The sequence below is a fragment of the Sebastes umbrosus genome, chromosome 5, assembly GCF_015220745.1.
Source record: "Sebastes umbrosus isolate fSebUmb1 chromosome 5, fSebUmb1.pri, whole genome shotgun sequence".
NCBI lineage: Eukaryota > Metazoa > Chordata > Actinopteri > Perciformes > Sebastidae > Sebastes > Sebastes umbrosus.
Genome location: NC_051273.1, coordinates 32,810,288 through 32,826,650, shown reverse-complemented (window position 1 = coordinate 32,826,650; position 16,363 = coordinate 32,810,288). Strand labels below are relative to the sequence as shown.

Sequence of the window (16,363 nt, the reverse complement as noted above, 5' to 3'; positions counted from 1 at the left end):
TCGCTGTACATTATCCCTTACATATCTGCAATGAGGAACAAAGTGATAACCACTTACTTAAGTGATACTGATATAAGCGGTGTTGCTTCAATCCTTATCAATGTAGCTAGTATTATACCAGCGAAAGATGTCTACAACAATCAATAAAGAAACGGATTAAAAAGCCCAAACAGGGAACAAAGAACTAAAAAATATCACAAAAACAGGACCAGAAGGAGATTCATGCATAAGTCAAATAAACTTAAATTGAGAAATAAAGAAATAAAAAAGTAAAGAAGAAGAAAAGAGGGAGGTTCTCTAAAGTCGAGAGACCTTTTTGTTGTTGTTTGGGCCTAAGAGTCTGGGCACAGAGAGTTTGTGTTTATCTCCATAAGTCGATGGTTAGTTGCTGCTCTGTGCGCGCAACAGGACACCGTGCGAGCTTGTTACTCTGTGGTACGGCCCAGATTGCAGTCAGGTGCGCCCAGGAGCGTGCCAAACGCACTTTTGGTAATTTTGTGAACGGGCTCCCTTGGCGCACCTTTGGTGCACTTCTGCACAGGTGTGGGATCAGAATGAAGGCATTATTATCTGAGCTCTCTCCGTCATGACACACTCACAGTTTGGGAAACACGTCGGTTGATGTGCTGAAGAAACTGTAGAATAATTAATCAAAACAACAGGTTCGATGTGCACATAAGTACGGAGCAGTTCTGTGGTTATTCAACAACAGTCTGATGTGGGTGGCACAAAATATAGCAGATCTGCCATGGGTCATTTATTTCTTTTTTTTTTTGATGGAACGGATACCTGCTGCGATCAGATGGCTGTAAAGAGAGACGGTGTAAAGTCAACGGCTTCAGTCTGTCATAACAGAGAGAGCTTTATTATATAACTTCTGAACTAAATGACTAAATTATTTAATAAAACTAAATTAATTTAATTGAATTAAATAATTACTAAATTAATTAGTAGAGAAACACTTAAAGAGGTGTTTTCTCATGAGTAACTTCACATGTTGGCTTTGTAAAAGCACTTGGAAGAGAAATGTGTGATGAAATTGTTTTTTGCCTCCTACAAATGACACAAAGCCTTCCATCCAAGAAGACCGTGAAGGCTCACGTTATGCCTGTGATGTATTTAGGTTAAAACTTGTAGAAGCTGCACGACTTAAGGCAATTTATTATTATGTTGCCTTAGTTTTAGGTTGTATATATACCTTTTTTTAAAGTAATTTGGATTTTTTTAAATAATTTGTTTTTTGCATTTCAGAAAATGTTACGGATTCCCCTACCCCCTAGGAGAATTTTTGTATTAATTCGTGCCCTCAAGTTAGTAACTCTTTCCCTCGAGTGAGGTATCTCGTTCCCTCGAGTTAGTAACTCGTCAACTGTAGTGCCATCAAAATGTCTTAGTTAGTTTAAAAAGTATAATCAGGAAGAGACCATTGATGTGTGAAGTAATTTTGGTGGTACTAAACTGTATAATACTGAAGCTATTGAATATTTTTCTCTTTTTGGCGTTGCACTTTGTAGACGGTCCCTGACCACTCGTCTCACAGCCGGCTGCACATAGAGACCAATGTTATGTGTCCAGCTCGGAGGACGGGTCGTTGTGATTAAAATGAGGTTGCTCCTTGTCTACCTTACTACGGTTAGAAAGAGCCCTCATTTGTGTTTTAACAACATTTTGTTTATGAGTTATTGATCCAGGAAGTATGAATCTGTCAATATCTTTCCAACTTTCCCAAAGTACATCATCTAGGGGGGCTCCGTATATCAGCAATGTGTGGACTGTCAGGAATGATTGGAAGAAGTGCTCTATGAATTGACTTGTTCCCTCGAGATACCTAACTTGAGGGAACGAGTTAATACAAATTTTCTTCAAGGGGGACTCCGTAAAATGTTTTCTTTAAAACTCAGAACGTAATATAGCATTTAAATGCACTAAATGGGTTTAGTTTAGACAGATATTACTGTATGCAATTCAAGCAATACAAATGTAGATTTTTATTTTGTAGCCAAATGTCAATCAAACAGCATAATACCATTTAGACAATCAGTGTAATTGTACCATGTGTATTTCATGTCTGAAAGTAGATGAAAGCATGACGGATTATCGAAGCAAAACAGTCGTGAACCTTTACTGTGTCAGTAGGCTACGGCTATAATCAATGCCACTGTATATTTTGAGCCCATTATCTAAAACCCGTAACAGACAACGTTAACATTATAACAACTCATCAGAGCAGGACCTTAAGGTGAGGAAGGCACTTGCATGTATAACCAGAATGCTGCGTGTGGTACTAAATATCAACCAGCATGTTACCAACAAGCATCTCACTGTAAAAACTCTAACTTGTATTTGTTGGCATAACAAAGCGTTTCAAGTTGTTAAGACTTTGAAATATACGTTATTAACATTTGTCTCAAAAATATAAGTCAGTCCAGCAAACCGGACTTTAAGTTGGCGTGAAATCCCTTAAGTGAGTTCATAATACTTCTATCTCTCAGTTGTGAACACAGACTGTCGGTTGTGAGTCAACACAAGGGGCGAAAGTTCAGATAACTCTCGTGTCTTTGTTGTGAATGGAGGGAAAGACAACTTTCAGAGTTGACGCTTGAAGAACTCCGCCCCTAGTCTGTCTGTCTCATGGAGCTCCAGGCTGACTTGTATTCAGAGTTATATGGTGTGATACATTAACAGATACTGTAGACATTACCATGACAACAGTTCACTTAAACACTAGTAACGTTAGCTTAGTTAGCTAAAGCTAGCGACTAGCTAATGCTAGCGACGCTTATATGGACAAGAACCTTTCAAACAGAGACGGACGTTGTTTCTGACTGGTTAGTCTGAATGGTATTAATGTGTTGTAATGTTACGGTAACGTGTCGGTACAGTATTAGAGCTAGAGGGGTAGTTAGATGCGTCCACATGTCAACGGCTAAACTGCGCTAACCGTTAAGCTATTAATGCTAACGGAGACATTGTGGTGACTTCTAGACGGTGTTGGTGAGTAACGGTAGTGTTGCTGTTTGAACTACAGCCTACGCTAGTTAACTGAAGGCTTCGTGTCTTAACTAGAAAGCCACTTGTAGAGTTTAGACCTCCGTCAAGGCCAAATGCCCGTCGCCCGTAGCGGCCACGGTCAAGTCCGTCCGCCCGTCTTCCGCCCCTCCGGTTAACACTATTAGCTCTATTAGCTCTATTAGCACCGATAGCGCCGCCATTTCGGCTCTGCCACCTCCATGTTTGCTTGTGAGGTCTGAGTGGAGGAGTGGAGAGCCCTGTGCAGACTCTTTGCATAAGCTATTCTAAAAAAATTAACTTTCGAAATGAATGGGACCGAATATTGTATTAAATTTGTAAAAATACTGTCAATTCCAGAGAGCAGTCTACTGTTTACAATTACATTAAATTGATATGTTATATATGCCAGAACCTGTTTGAGCGAAATTAACCACATCATTAATTATTCTTCCACTGTCCGCCTGCTTTGCTGATTTCCAGCAAATTGTCACCTTTGTCTTTCAGATTGAAATTAATGCAGTGCAAGAGCTATCTGTGAAGTATATCAGAGCGGCCTTCACCTTTTCCCATTCCAGCCTTTTCCTATGATGTTGAATTGAAGTTACGCAAAGGCAATGAGGCATATGAAAAGACCAAGAAAGGTATTAGCATAACCAGAGACATGAAGATGGACATTTTGGATAAGATTGTTCAGGCAGTTTTTGAAGTGAAAGCCTATCCTGATCAAGACCAGATTGACTTATGTGCTCTGTCTTGGCACAGACTACATTATTAGTGTAATTAATGTCTCCTGAAGGATGACATTAATTACACTAATAATATTTTGAGATGACATAAGTTAACATGGTGCTATGATGGTTGCTTCTTACAGTAGATTTTTCTTGGGGTCCCCAGGATGAGGGTTAATAAAATACGTATTTTAACATGAGGACGGTGTTGAAATTGTATTGACTTTGTATTGGCCATTTACGTTTCAGGTTCTGTTGTTCTTCAACAGATCAGGGAAGAGTTTCTTCGGATCACCAACAAGGACCTAATAGACAACTTCAGAGCAGCCATTAATCAGCACACTCCAAGGCTCCTTAAACTCTATCGGGCTAGGCGGACAGCTTTACCGCCTGAGATGGATCAACTCCTTAACAGACTGGATAAAGAGGTGAATTTTTAGAATTAATAATTTCATTATTCTGGACATTATGGAAATAAATGTAAAACAAGGAATTGTGTTTTTTTTTTTCTTTTTATAAAGCTGCACTAATCAATATTTTTAAATAAACAATGAGTCAAATTGAAGGTGTTGCTCATAGTGACAAACCATCAGAATAAACCCACTGTACACTACCTAGGGGACAGACAAAGATAGCGACAAGGTGGTGAAGAAAGTGGAACATCTAACACCTAAAAAGCCAGCTATTTATATCAGGAGTTAAAAGGAGTAAATCTTAGACTTTCATTCAACAGGTATTTGCTGGATGTGGAAGAGGACAGCTGTTTGCCACATAATCAACCTTATAAGGCCATAATATATCAAGTGTGTGATTGTTTCAGTCTGTTGAGTCCTGCACCTAAGTGGGCAAAAAAAAATAATAATAAATGCAGTTTTAACACAAACTGGGAAGCATGTTTCCATGTTTGTTCTCAGCTTTCTTCATGTTAGTTACATCTTGGTGTAATTTTTCTCCCAACCCTTTGTGTTTCAGACATCTCACATCACAGCACATCGACAGACTACAGCCTTGAAGGGCCTCCCGTTGTGTCTCTGTGACAGTCATGAGAAGCTGTTCAGGAACTGTCTGATGTGTGGTTATTAGTAGAAAATGTATATATTTATTATTATTCTGTTATTAAAAATAGACTCTCTTTGACTTCAACCTTTGCCTCTCTGCCATTTTGTCCCGTTCTAGTCTATCTATCCCACTGTCCTCCTTGTTTTCTTTATCTGTCCCAATGCCCACAGTGTCTTCAAGAGTTGTACTTTGCTGGCTATTACTTGATGTAATTTCTTTCATGTATATGGGGGTTAAATCTTTGGTTGCGGGGTGTGATATGGAAATATTTAACCCTAAAAGATCCACATAGACCCGTTTTAGTTTTTTAATGCCAAATGTCTTTCAGTTTGTTTACTATTCATGCGTTGGTCATTTTCTGTTTGTCATCACAAGGCCACTGACCCAGAAGAGGAGCAGACGAAGGGCCTCATCGTGGGTATCCTCACTGTGTTGGAGGATGATGACAGTTCAGCTCCTGCAACAGTCATTAATGTTGCTGTTGTTGTAGAAGAAAACGACATCGTCCTCCAGGATCTCCATGACGTGCCAGCGGCTTTTGCTTACCTCTTTGGGCTGATCTACACTTTAAACCTCCAGTACCCAAAAGAACTGAGGTACACATTCGAAACCATTCAGAAAGTTTTCATGGAACTTGGAACTGATCTCTCTGCAAGGGTCCGATTCTTCAAAAACAAACTCCTTCAGTGAATCCACCAAGTTAGCTGATAAAGTTGGGTCTGGGACAGTTTTGAATTGCAGAGGTTCCTGTTGCCTGTTTATTAGATTGACAGCGCTGGATCAAACTAGTTCTGTTTTGAGTTCCATTTCAACCCATGAGTTACTTCTTGTGGTAACTCTGAATCTTCTTATGTTTTGTATTTTATCATGGTTTATTACACGGCGTTATTGAATACTCGATTCTGATTGGTTAATCACGGCGTTCTGCGGTCTGTTATTTCTTTATAGCAGACCGTTGCTATGGGCGCAGCTCTGATGTCAGACTCTGACGGACCGTTTTGTGTCAAATTATTGATTTCTCAAGTAAGTAGCCATGTAATAAGCGAGATAATTTACAGCTAGTGGGTCATTGTTGTGAAAGAATCCCCTTCAGGGCGATGCCGCTCAACGTTTCTTTCACAACAATGACCAACTCGCTGTACATTATCACTTACGTAGACGAATGTACTCTCTTTTTAGTAGTCTAACTGTCGAAGTGCTGACTTTTTCCTTTAACTTTATCTTGCTACGCTCACAACTCCCACACAACTGCTATCTCATTGTATTATGGTGTTCAAGATGTGATTCATACTAGTATACAATGTTAAAACACAAGTTAAGTGCTGCATGCTAGTATTCAATGTTACAACACTACTTAAGTGCTTCATGTTAGTTAATGGATTGGATGTAGATGTTGCATCTGTAATTATTTATACATTTGATGGGTAGTTATTGGTCCTAATTTATATATTTGACTTACCTTAACTGTTGCAGTGCTCAGTTTGAAGTTACTCTAACCTATTCCACTAAATTAACTCAACTGGAATTAAGTGGGTACTATGTACAGGTTTATGTTACTGCAACTTGAGTTGAGTTGACAGAATTAAGGATTCAAAGTTGTTACAATATGAAATTATAAATTACTGCAACTTGAGTTGAGTTAACAGAAATGAGAATTGAAAGTTGAGCAAACTCAAAAGCAAAACTTAAAATGTTATGTTTAATTGCCCAACTTAAAAATTTGCTGAAGTTTGTTGCCTTACAATTTTGAGTTCTGCCAGCTTTTTTTTTTTACAGTGACGAGGTACTACCCAGGCTAAGTGAGAAAGTGGCAACCAGGAGAATGAGACTTGCCGGTCACTGCCAAAGACATCAAGAACTGCCCGACGCCGGGCAGGCCGAGTCGGGAAAATCACCGCCGTGAGGTACGGCTGCAATCTGAAGTATGGCGCAAATGATCCGGCCAGAGTCCGACAAGCCACAACTTGAGTGGTCAGAAGACTAGAAAAGCATGTGTCCCTTATTAACACAGAGGAGAACCGGCTGTCTGAAGAACCCCATGAATGCACTTAATGCCATTCTGCAGTGTTACACCTGTCAGCATATCACACACAGGATGTATTTGCAGATGCTCTGTTGGGTGGATTTCTCTGACAACAGAGCAGTTTGTTGTGAGATTTATTTTCATCTCTCCATTGTCTAGTGTAGTCATCTTTCAAGTGGATTTCAAGTTTTTTTTTTTTTTTTTTTGTTGATGGATGAGACACCTGTGGCTCTGATGCCAAACTGGTTGTGTTTGAGTGGGGCGAAGCTCAGAAGCAGCGTCTCCAGCTGCTCAACATTCACAAAGTGCTGTTCGCTCTGCAGGGCTTTTTGTACGTATGCAACACTATCAGTCATAATTGGGATGCTCTAAATTTGGATATGCATGAAGAACGTGAACGGTTTTGCTCTCCATGCATCATTTGGGGTATGGATTTTAACAAATGTATAGTTTTACAGACAATGGGATTAAGAATAGGGATGTCATCATCCTATATAGCTAGCTAGCAATGGACTATTAAATAAGTCCTAAAGGTGTGCTTGAAAGTTTTGAACTTGTAACGTTAGTTCTATAAACTTGTTCATTTGATTTGTACTTGCAATTTGTTATGCATTTGTCCATGTGAACTGTAGATTTTTAAAGATTAATTACATTCCCCAGTAACTTTTGGGTAGCACTGCTATTTAAAAAAAAATACATTTCCAGTAGTGAAATTAAAATAAAAAAGCTTTAAAAATATTTTTTGCCCCAGTTTCTTCCCCGTCACCTCCGCTTTTTTTAACGGTATTGAGCAGAGAGAGAAAGAGTGGGACCAGCAGCTGTGTGTTATTATTTTGGGGCATCCAAACCCGATCCCGAGGGATGGACCAGGTCTGGATAGTTGGTCAGTATTGTAGGAGCTGGTCTGATGCCGGTCTCCTGTACTCTCGTTTTGCCTCATTCTGTAGACCTTGTATTATGTGTTGGGCTCTTCTCTTAATTTAATGATATTGATGTTTAAAAGTCACCCAGTGTAAACATAAATCTATATAAGCACCACTTTCCATTGTTGTCTGTCCCACAGCTGAACTGCAATTGGAAAATACCATGGCCTATACAAACAGACAGACTGCATTTCACTAGGTTACATCATGTGCTAATCTGCATATCTATGGCATCACTATTTACATATATATACAAGATTTAAAGAAAATAAACTAAATCTAAACTTAACTGACTATTTTTTCAAGCTGCTATCATCTCGAGAATATGCATCTTAATCTACCTGGGTACTTTTTTGAAAAAAAAAAAAAGAAAGAAAGTCACTAAATTGGAAACACAACACAGCTGCAGGTTGTAAAATCTAAACAATGAGCTAAAAGGTGTTGAAGCACTACATAGAGCTGAGGGGAACTACTGACGCTTGGGCGGGACTGCCCGCGTCAGCAGTGTGTGACGGCTGCCTCGCTAAACTCCTGCGTGTCCCACACGTGTGACGTCCACACTGGCAGCATTTCTGCTGTCAGCCCTTTCTTTCTACATAGAGTTTACCTTTCATAATGGCCATTTCATTTCATTATAGATACCACCATATTTATTTTAGACAGAGAAAGGTTAAGAAACGTGTGCTCATTTGTAAATACTGATAATAATCCACAATTAAAACCCCGTACTTTATTCATTCATTGAGCTCTGCAAGTCACTGCATTGCCTTCAACACTGTCCTGCAAATATTTCAGAATAAAAGCTTTGTGTTACCAAATGAAGGAATTCTGTCCACAGAAAAAAAAAATGCTTGAGAACTTTTATTTGTTGATTTAAAAATAAATCTTAATTTTTTTTCATGTCCATAGCATATTCTGCAGATACAGACATTGAAACTGTAGTAATGTTGCTGGTATGATGTCAATACACAGTCAAAAGATCATCTTCACTGTCTGTTGTTGCTGTGAACCGCGCGGCTCGCGGTAAAAATAGGTCCTGACCACTGCAGACCGGGAGTTCAAAGTTCAAAATGTTCACTTGCTGTCTAATATATCCCCCCCACTGCCAGGTGCCATTGTAACGAGATAAGCAATGTTATTCACTTCAGCTGTCAGTGGTCTTAATGTTATGGCTGATCAGTGTATAATAATAATAATGATAATAACACCCATGGTGCTGAGGCGTGAGGTGGGGTTGGTCAGAGGACCAGCTGAGGACAAGCACTGGGAGCAGGAGGGGGTTTCCTGAAAGAGAAAATGCTTGTTGGATTGAGACAGGGATGAGCAGAGTGTGGAAAAGTGGAAGAAAGCAGTCCAGTTGATATTTTTTTATGTGAGGTGCAAAGGAGAGAGTGCTGTCTAGAGTGACACCAAGGCTCTTGACTGGGCTGGAGAATGGAACGGAGAAGCCATCAATGATGAGGTTTGGGGCAGCAGTGTTTTGGGCTTTGGAGAGGGTGGTTTTGGAGCCAATGAGCAGGGCCTCCGTTTCACTGCTTTTGAGCTTCAAAATATTGATATTGCAAAGTTATTTCTGTGACTTGCCGATCACCTTCCCTGCACTACTAACGATCTTGGAGAGCTTGTTTTTGCTCTTTGTACTCAAGTTACAGTACCATGCTGTTATGATAAAATGCTTTCAACCAGCCGTTTCAAGTATGTGTTGGCTAACACCAAAGCTCCTCGGCTTCCTTCCAGTTGCTGATTGGCTCTCTTGGGTACCAATGATGTTCTGGCTGGTTTTAATCACCCGCTGCAGAGCCCTCCTGTCCTGGGCCGTGTACAAACCATACCAGTTTGTAATGTTTGGATGTTTTCTGTTACTCCTCTCTAAAATTTGATAAGAATCTGGTATGGGAATTTTGCCTTTTTAAATTTCCTTAAAAAATACTACCGTTGTTGAGCCTTTTTCACCAGGGTGGAGATGTGAGATGACCATGTCAGGTTCTCTGTGATGCTGATTCCCAGGAACCTAAAACTGTTCACTCGCTCCACTTCAGCTCCATTAATGTAGACAGAGGTGTGTGTCTTTGCCTCCTTTTTTTTCCTAAAATCAACGATCAGCTTCTTGATTTTGCTGACGTTGAGCAGTAGGTTGTTCTCTGAGCACCACTCTCTTTCCTCTCTATATGAACTCTTATCAAATGTGAAATCAACAAATATCATTCTGATGTAGGTGTTGTTACTGTTAAGGTGTGTTAATCTAAAAATACTGTTAAGTGCAGCTTTAAAAGTTGTTGTATTTGTCAGTACTTAATAGAGCTTAATAAATAAGTAGATATAATGTAAATGACAGCAGGAGTCGTAGTAAACTAGAATGGCACTCGGAGAACGCAAACCTCCGTTCAGCTTGCGCCATCATCCTCGTGTATTTTTATTTATGTTGAGATCAGCTGTACTCTGCGGAGCATCGTAAAATACTTCATTCAGACTGGACAGAAACAAAATAAAACTCACCTAAACCGTTGCCGTTACTCTTTCCAACAATCACGAGGTGTGCTTTGGTCGAACTCAACTTTAATTGCACAGAGTTTAATGTGAAAAAACGCCGAATCTACAGGTGTCCCCCCGTTCTGTGTCTGTCCCTCTCTCTGCTGGCAGAAGGAAAAGGGCAGGGTAGGGCGTCAGGAACGCGTCATCAGTTACACTGCGCATGTGTTATACCCTGTGGTTTTAATGCTCAGGCTGATCGGAATCCTTAAAAATATTCCTGAATCCGGATGATGACCGCCACCAAAATCTAATGGATTGTTCATTGTGCCACACCCCACCCCTCCAAAAAATGGCATTCAAATTTTAGAGTAATCCTGCTAACAGACAAACAAACCAACAAACAAACCAACTAACCAACGCCACTGTAAACTTGACCTCCTTCCTAGGTCTTCGGCCTTGGCGGAGGTAATAAATATGAATTAATTAATAAATAACCTGGCGCCAGTTCCTGCTTGAGCTGTGGAAAAACTTGCAGCATAGTCTGAAAAGTGAAAACAAAGTTGCTCAATAGCGAGCTGCAAAGCAGTCGTCAACATGCCGCTGTGTCCTCGAGCAGAGCATTTTAAACTCAGGTGCCTCAGAAAGGCGTACTGCGTGCAGCCACAGTTATTATTCAGTTGATAGACGGAGTGGAGCTTTTTGTTGTGGGTTTATCATAATAGCTCGGAGGCTTAGTGATGAAAGAACACTATCATTGCTGGCTTACATTTCCATAATGCTCCATGTGTTCGCTGCTCCTCAGGAATCCAATATTGGCTGAATCTGCCCCATAGGAAATATATTTTATCCAAACGATATTGAATGCTGTTTTCTCCCCCCCTCCCACCTCACCCTCTAGCACCAATCGAAAGCTAAGGAGAAAGTATCATACTTCAGATGGTCAGATCCACAAACGGATCAGCCTCTTTTTTACTCATTCTCTAAACTCTTCACCCTAAATGTATTCCCTCTCCAACATGTCTGCATTATTTTAACTCATTAGTCCTGAGCAGACGGGGAGAGAGAGACGCTGTTTAGTCAGCTTCTAGCAGCACCGACCCCGTCCTCCCTGGGGCCCTGAGCAAACTTCTGCCGGGCCCCGGTTTGACCCGAGGAAAACACTTCCCACACAGTCACGACAACACCGCTGAATGCTACCACCCCTGCTTAGACTGGAGCTGAGGCTACGGTGCTGACTCATTATCTAACAGCTCCACTGACTGCTGAAAACCTTAACAAATTATAAATAACAATAGAAATACACCCGCATTCAAACTACCATCCTCGGATTTCATTTTACGGTTCTATTGTATTGATTTTCTTTCTCAACCCCGTTTCAAGTTTCTGCAAATTATGGGTGTGAAGAGATAAAGGCTGAAATCAAAAAATGGGCACAGGGAAATTAATTTGCCCATCTGTATGAAATAGACGGTCCTGGATGCTTGGTACCGTGGTTACTACTTGTGGGGAGTGCAGTGTATACCATTTGTTGCTAACCAGACAAGTTCACACAATTCATTTCCAGGGGACGTATTTGATCTTAAGGGGACTTCTGGTTCTCTGTTCCCTTTAAAGCCAAGTAAAAAACAGTTTACAATTCATTAACTGTGCAAATTCACATGCCAGCTGAAGTAGGCGAGATTGGAGCAAATATGATTAAAATAAGTTAGTTTTATAAAATGGTCGCTATATCATGACAGTAGTACATGAAACAGGTAACCTGAAAAAAATCATGTGCCTTTGTGTCCTCCGGTGCTCCTAACAGCATCTGCAAGATTTCCCAGACCGTAGGAAAACAAGCAGTAAGAGTTGATCTGAGATCTGCTGTCCAGCTGCCGTCTATAAGAGTTGGCTGTCAATCACTCTCGAACTCCGACCAAACGGTCAAACTAGGCAACGCTGATCAAATATGAATCAATATTATGTTACGTTAATGCCTATTTCTCTCCTCAAATGTTTTCAGAATCATCTTGTAGTGCACGGTTTAGCTGTGAAATGAGAAAGTTTGTGATGCCGCCGCCATTGTGAAATCTGGTTAAGGAACGCCAAGTTCCGGTCACATGACCGAAGCACAGCCAATGGGAACGCTCTCTCTAAAATGACCTGTGATTGGTCAAAGTCTCACGTCACGGGCTAGATTTTCTAAAGCCTGAAAACAGAGCCATGAGGAGGAGCAGGAGTCTAGTTATATCTCTCAGAACACTTGAATTACAATATGCTGAAAGATTATGGAACTTTTTTGCCCAATGATGCCAAAAATATACTGCCTACTGCCACTTTAATTCACCAAAGTTGAACTCTGCATGAAAGCACGTGAAACAAATCCCATTATAAATGTTGGTGTGCCAGCAGGCAATCGGGTCAGGGGCCAGATGTATAACAGATTTGTACGCACACTTCACACATACATCAGATCAGACCATGGATACACATGGGTTTTCTCGAGAAAGCTAACGGTGAAGTGAAAATGTGGAGAAAAAATAAGCACAGACATTGTTTGTTTAGGTTGTAGGCGATCTCACTGATTGATGTCTTGCAACCTACACTGTGATGAATCACATTCAAATGTGCAATTAAACATAAGTGGACTTCTTGTTTGCAGTTCCTTTCATTGAAAAGAAGTCGTGGCAGTATTGATATGCAAACGGGTGATACATGAAACCATGGCTGACTGTGGGAGTGGGAATCAGGCTTGTGCATGTGTGCCTAGTTCCATGATGATTCATAAAACGCCCTCCAGACACCACCAGCCTGAGCAAGTTAACAACTGGGTGTTAACGTTAATCAAACCTACTCAACACTGTTTTTAGAAATTCACCAGAATAAAATAATTGTGTTAGATTGGATATACGGCGATATTAGAATGATTTAACATTTGTTCTGATGTTCCTTCACCCTTTTACGTGACATATTCTTCAAACTAGGACAGTTAGTATTCATTAACTTCTCTTCTGATAATAGCAGAGAGGTGGAGACAGACAGCGGGAAGAAATATGTTGTAACTGGAAGCAGAGCGCTGTCCGTGTTTGAGGTGCGGTTGTTAGGGATCACAATGTTTTGTTGCGGCTGCCTTCTTCTCTACCTGGTTTCATCTGTCTGTCTGATGTCTGCAGGTTGTTGTGCAGGCCACCATTGCTTTCATTGCTGTTTGCTGCTTTTTGCAAGGCTGCATTTCTCTCTTCCTCCTTTTGTTTTTCCTCGTCTCATCTCCTGCTCATTCTGTCAAAATTGGCTCGGTGAGGCTGCACTAACTTTGTCATCTTTGGGAAAATGTTTATTTCTGCAAAAAAAAAAAAAAAAACTGAAAACTTGCTTTGGCTCTGTGTGTATTTTCAACACATTCTCGCCCCAACTTGTCACACACCTCCGCTTTGTCACGCCCCTTGGTGTCACTTTATTTTTGTCATCAAAACCACTATAGTTACCCTTGGTGTCACTTTAGGATTAGGCAACAAAACCACTATTGTTAGGTTTAGGAAAGAACTACATGGTTGGGCTTACAACTACTATGTTTGTACAGAGAAAACGACACTGGACGCAAATAGCTCAGGGCATGAACAACAGTCTCCTGGATGAAAGCGCACACCATTACTGGGAACATTTCTTTCCAAAGTGCAATTTCTGTGCAACAAAGAAGGGCTTCAACTGTTGCTTAGACTTTTCTTCACATTCTGTTTTGTGCTTCACGTAATTGTGGCTCTGTGGCTGGATACTGGACTCTACCCTGCACCGCAGCTGGCAGGCTTCCCTTCTTTTCAGAGCAGATCGCGACACAGAACTGTCAGGGAAAACAAAAGGTGGATGCATCTGTGTTTACAGTGGCTTGTGGGATGATGTGACAGTACCTCTGATCTGAAATGTTTTTTTCATGAACTGTGAACCTTTCTACTCCCCTCGTGAGTTTGTCTCCTTCATGCTGGTCGGTGTTTCTACATTCCACGGGCGGGAGGCACAGTGCAAGCTCACCGACCAGATACTGTCCCCTCTCGCCCACCCAGTGTTTGTCTTTTAGCTCTTTAAACTACATCCCCACTGTCACTCCCAGAGCACTTTCTAGTAGTTTACTGTTGCTGCGGTTGGGTTTACATTATAGTTAATGGAACGCTCGGTGTGTTTCATACCGGCGCTAAAGGGGTGCATTGTGCGGCAAAGCCTCGGTATTCGACGCTCTGGGAATGAGAACGGGCTGTGTTCACAGACATCTTCAACACCTCACTCGAGAAATGCCATGTGCCCGCCTGCTTCAAGACCTCCACCGTCATCCACGTCCCCAAAAAACCAAGGACCTAATGACTACAGATCTGTCGCTCTGGCCTCTGTGGTAGTGAAGTCATTAGGGTGCCTTGTGCTGTCCCACCTCAAAACCATCAACGACCCTCTCCTGGACCCCCCGCAGTCCGCTCACATGCCACGTTTTTGCACCTTCAAATCCATTGTTGCCAATGTAGAGGCGCGGAAGGCTCGGTCAAAAGCGAGAGCGACGACGGCGCGCAAATGTTCCCAAGCATCTTTTTTTTCAGACCGTGACGGCTTCGCCGTGAGATAAAGACAGTTCAACACTTGGAACGCAGCAACACGCACCGCATTCCATGTGACAAGAAAAAAACAATCACAGCTGGCAGATATCTTTTATTTCTTTGGTAAATATCAGTCTACGATAAATGTGGAGGAGATGTTAATCATTTTAGTGCAGGGCTACCCAGAGCTTTGCCATCTATCCCACGGACTAGTTTTACTTGCTTCACCCTTTCCCTCCGAGGACGTCACAACATCCGGTTTTAAAGGTCGGCCAAATAGACACAGACAAATCAAGCAGTCGAGATACTGTGAAGGATTTACAGTGCTGGAAATCCATTTCTTTATTTTGACCTTGTTTAGTTTCGTCAATTAAGCTTACTTCTAAATTACGGCGACTTCATCATCATCATCGTAATCGCACTACCCAGGTTTTGGTTGTTTAGTAACGGCAGGTGCGACCAGGAGCGTAACCTTCCAAGCTGGAGTTTTTAGAGTTGTGTCTAGACCAGGTAGCTCACCTGGTAGTCAAGTCAAGTCAATTTTATTTGTATAGCCCAAAATCACAAATCACAAATTTGCCTCGGAGGGCTTTGCAATCTGTACAGGATACAACACCCTCTGTTCTTTACAGTGTGACCCTCTCATCGGATAACGAAAAACTTAACCAAAAAAAAAAACCTTTCAACAGAGAATAACAATGGAAGAAACCTCAGGAAGAGCAACAGAGGAGGGATCCCCCTTCCAGGATGGACAGACGTGCGATAGATGTCGTGTGTACGGAGTTACAACATAATGAAAATACAACATAGACAATCCATATGAAACATGGCCCTCCACTTCATCCTCCAGCCCTTGGACTCTTCAGGAACCTATGCCAGGGATTCTGTTTGGGGACTTTAGCTCTGCCTTTAACATCATCATTATCATCATCATCATCATCTTCATCATCATCCTGGCTCTGCTGTGGGACACCTCTCCCAGCTGAGTGTGCCTGCAGGTGGATCACAGACTTCCTTCTGGCACTTGAAGCCAGGTAAACACACATCAGACTCCCTGACCATCAGCACCTGGATCCACTCAAGGCTGCATCCTTTCTCCTCTGCTCTGCTCCTTGTACACCCACAGGTAGACCTCCATCCATCATCAATCCGTCAAGATTCTGAAATTTGTGTAACCAATAGAGCCGAACACAACTCACTAATAAAGAAAAATTATTGTATATGAACATTTTTAATGACTTTGGACTGATAGCGTCACATCCAGCTGTGCATCAGACATTTACTGGCACCAGCAGATAGGTGGTGTCATTGGGCAAGGCTGTTTTAAAATAAGAAAACAATAATAGTCACTGGACTCTAAAATAAAGGTAGCTGTGTAGCTTTTTATCTCAAGCTCTTCTCTTTTTTTCAAAACTTTGTTTCTCAATTGCATTTTTTAATTTAATTGCTCTCTTACTCCTCTGTTCTCTATGCCTTGTTATCTCACCCCTCCTCTCTCTCTGCTCTCACCTATATTTGCTCCTCTCTTCCTTCACTATTTACTTTTTTCACCCCTGCTGTATCACACTGACAAGAGGCGCCTGTACTGTA

General features: G+C 41.3%; 1 protein-coding gene across 1 annotated transcript; it reads left to right on the top strand.

The window, feature by feature from the left end:
* Positions 1–3,480: 3,480 nt before the first annotated feature.
* Positions 3,481–15,759, top strand: LOC119488526. Its single transcript, XM_037770261.1, has 5 exons — positions 3,481–3,653; positions 4,010–4,168; positions 4,713–4,808; positions 5,175–5,395; positions 15,624–15,759. Exons 1-5 carry the CDS (start codon positions 3,627–3,629, stop codon positions 15,757–15,759), a joined length of 639 nt encoding a protein of 212 aa, XP_037626189.1. The 5' UTR covers positions 3,481–3,626.
* Positions 15,760–16,363: the final 604 nt, after the last annotated feature.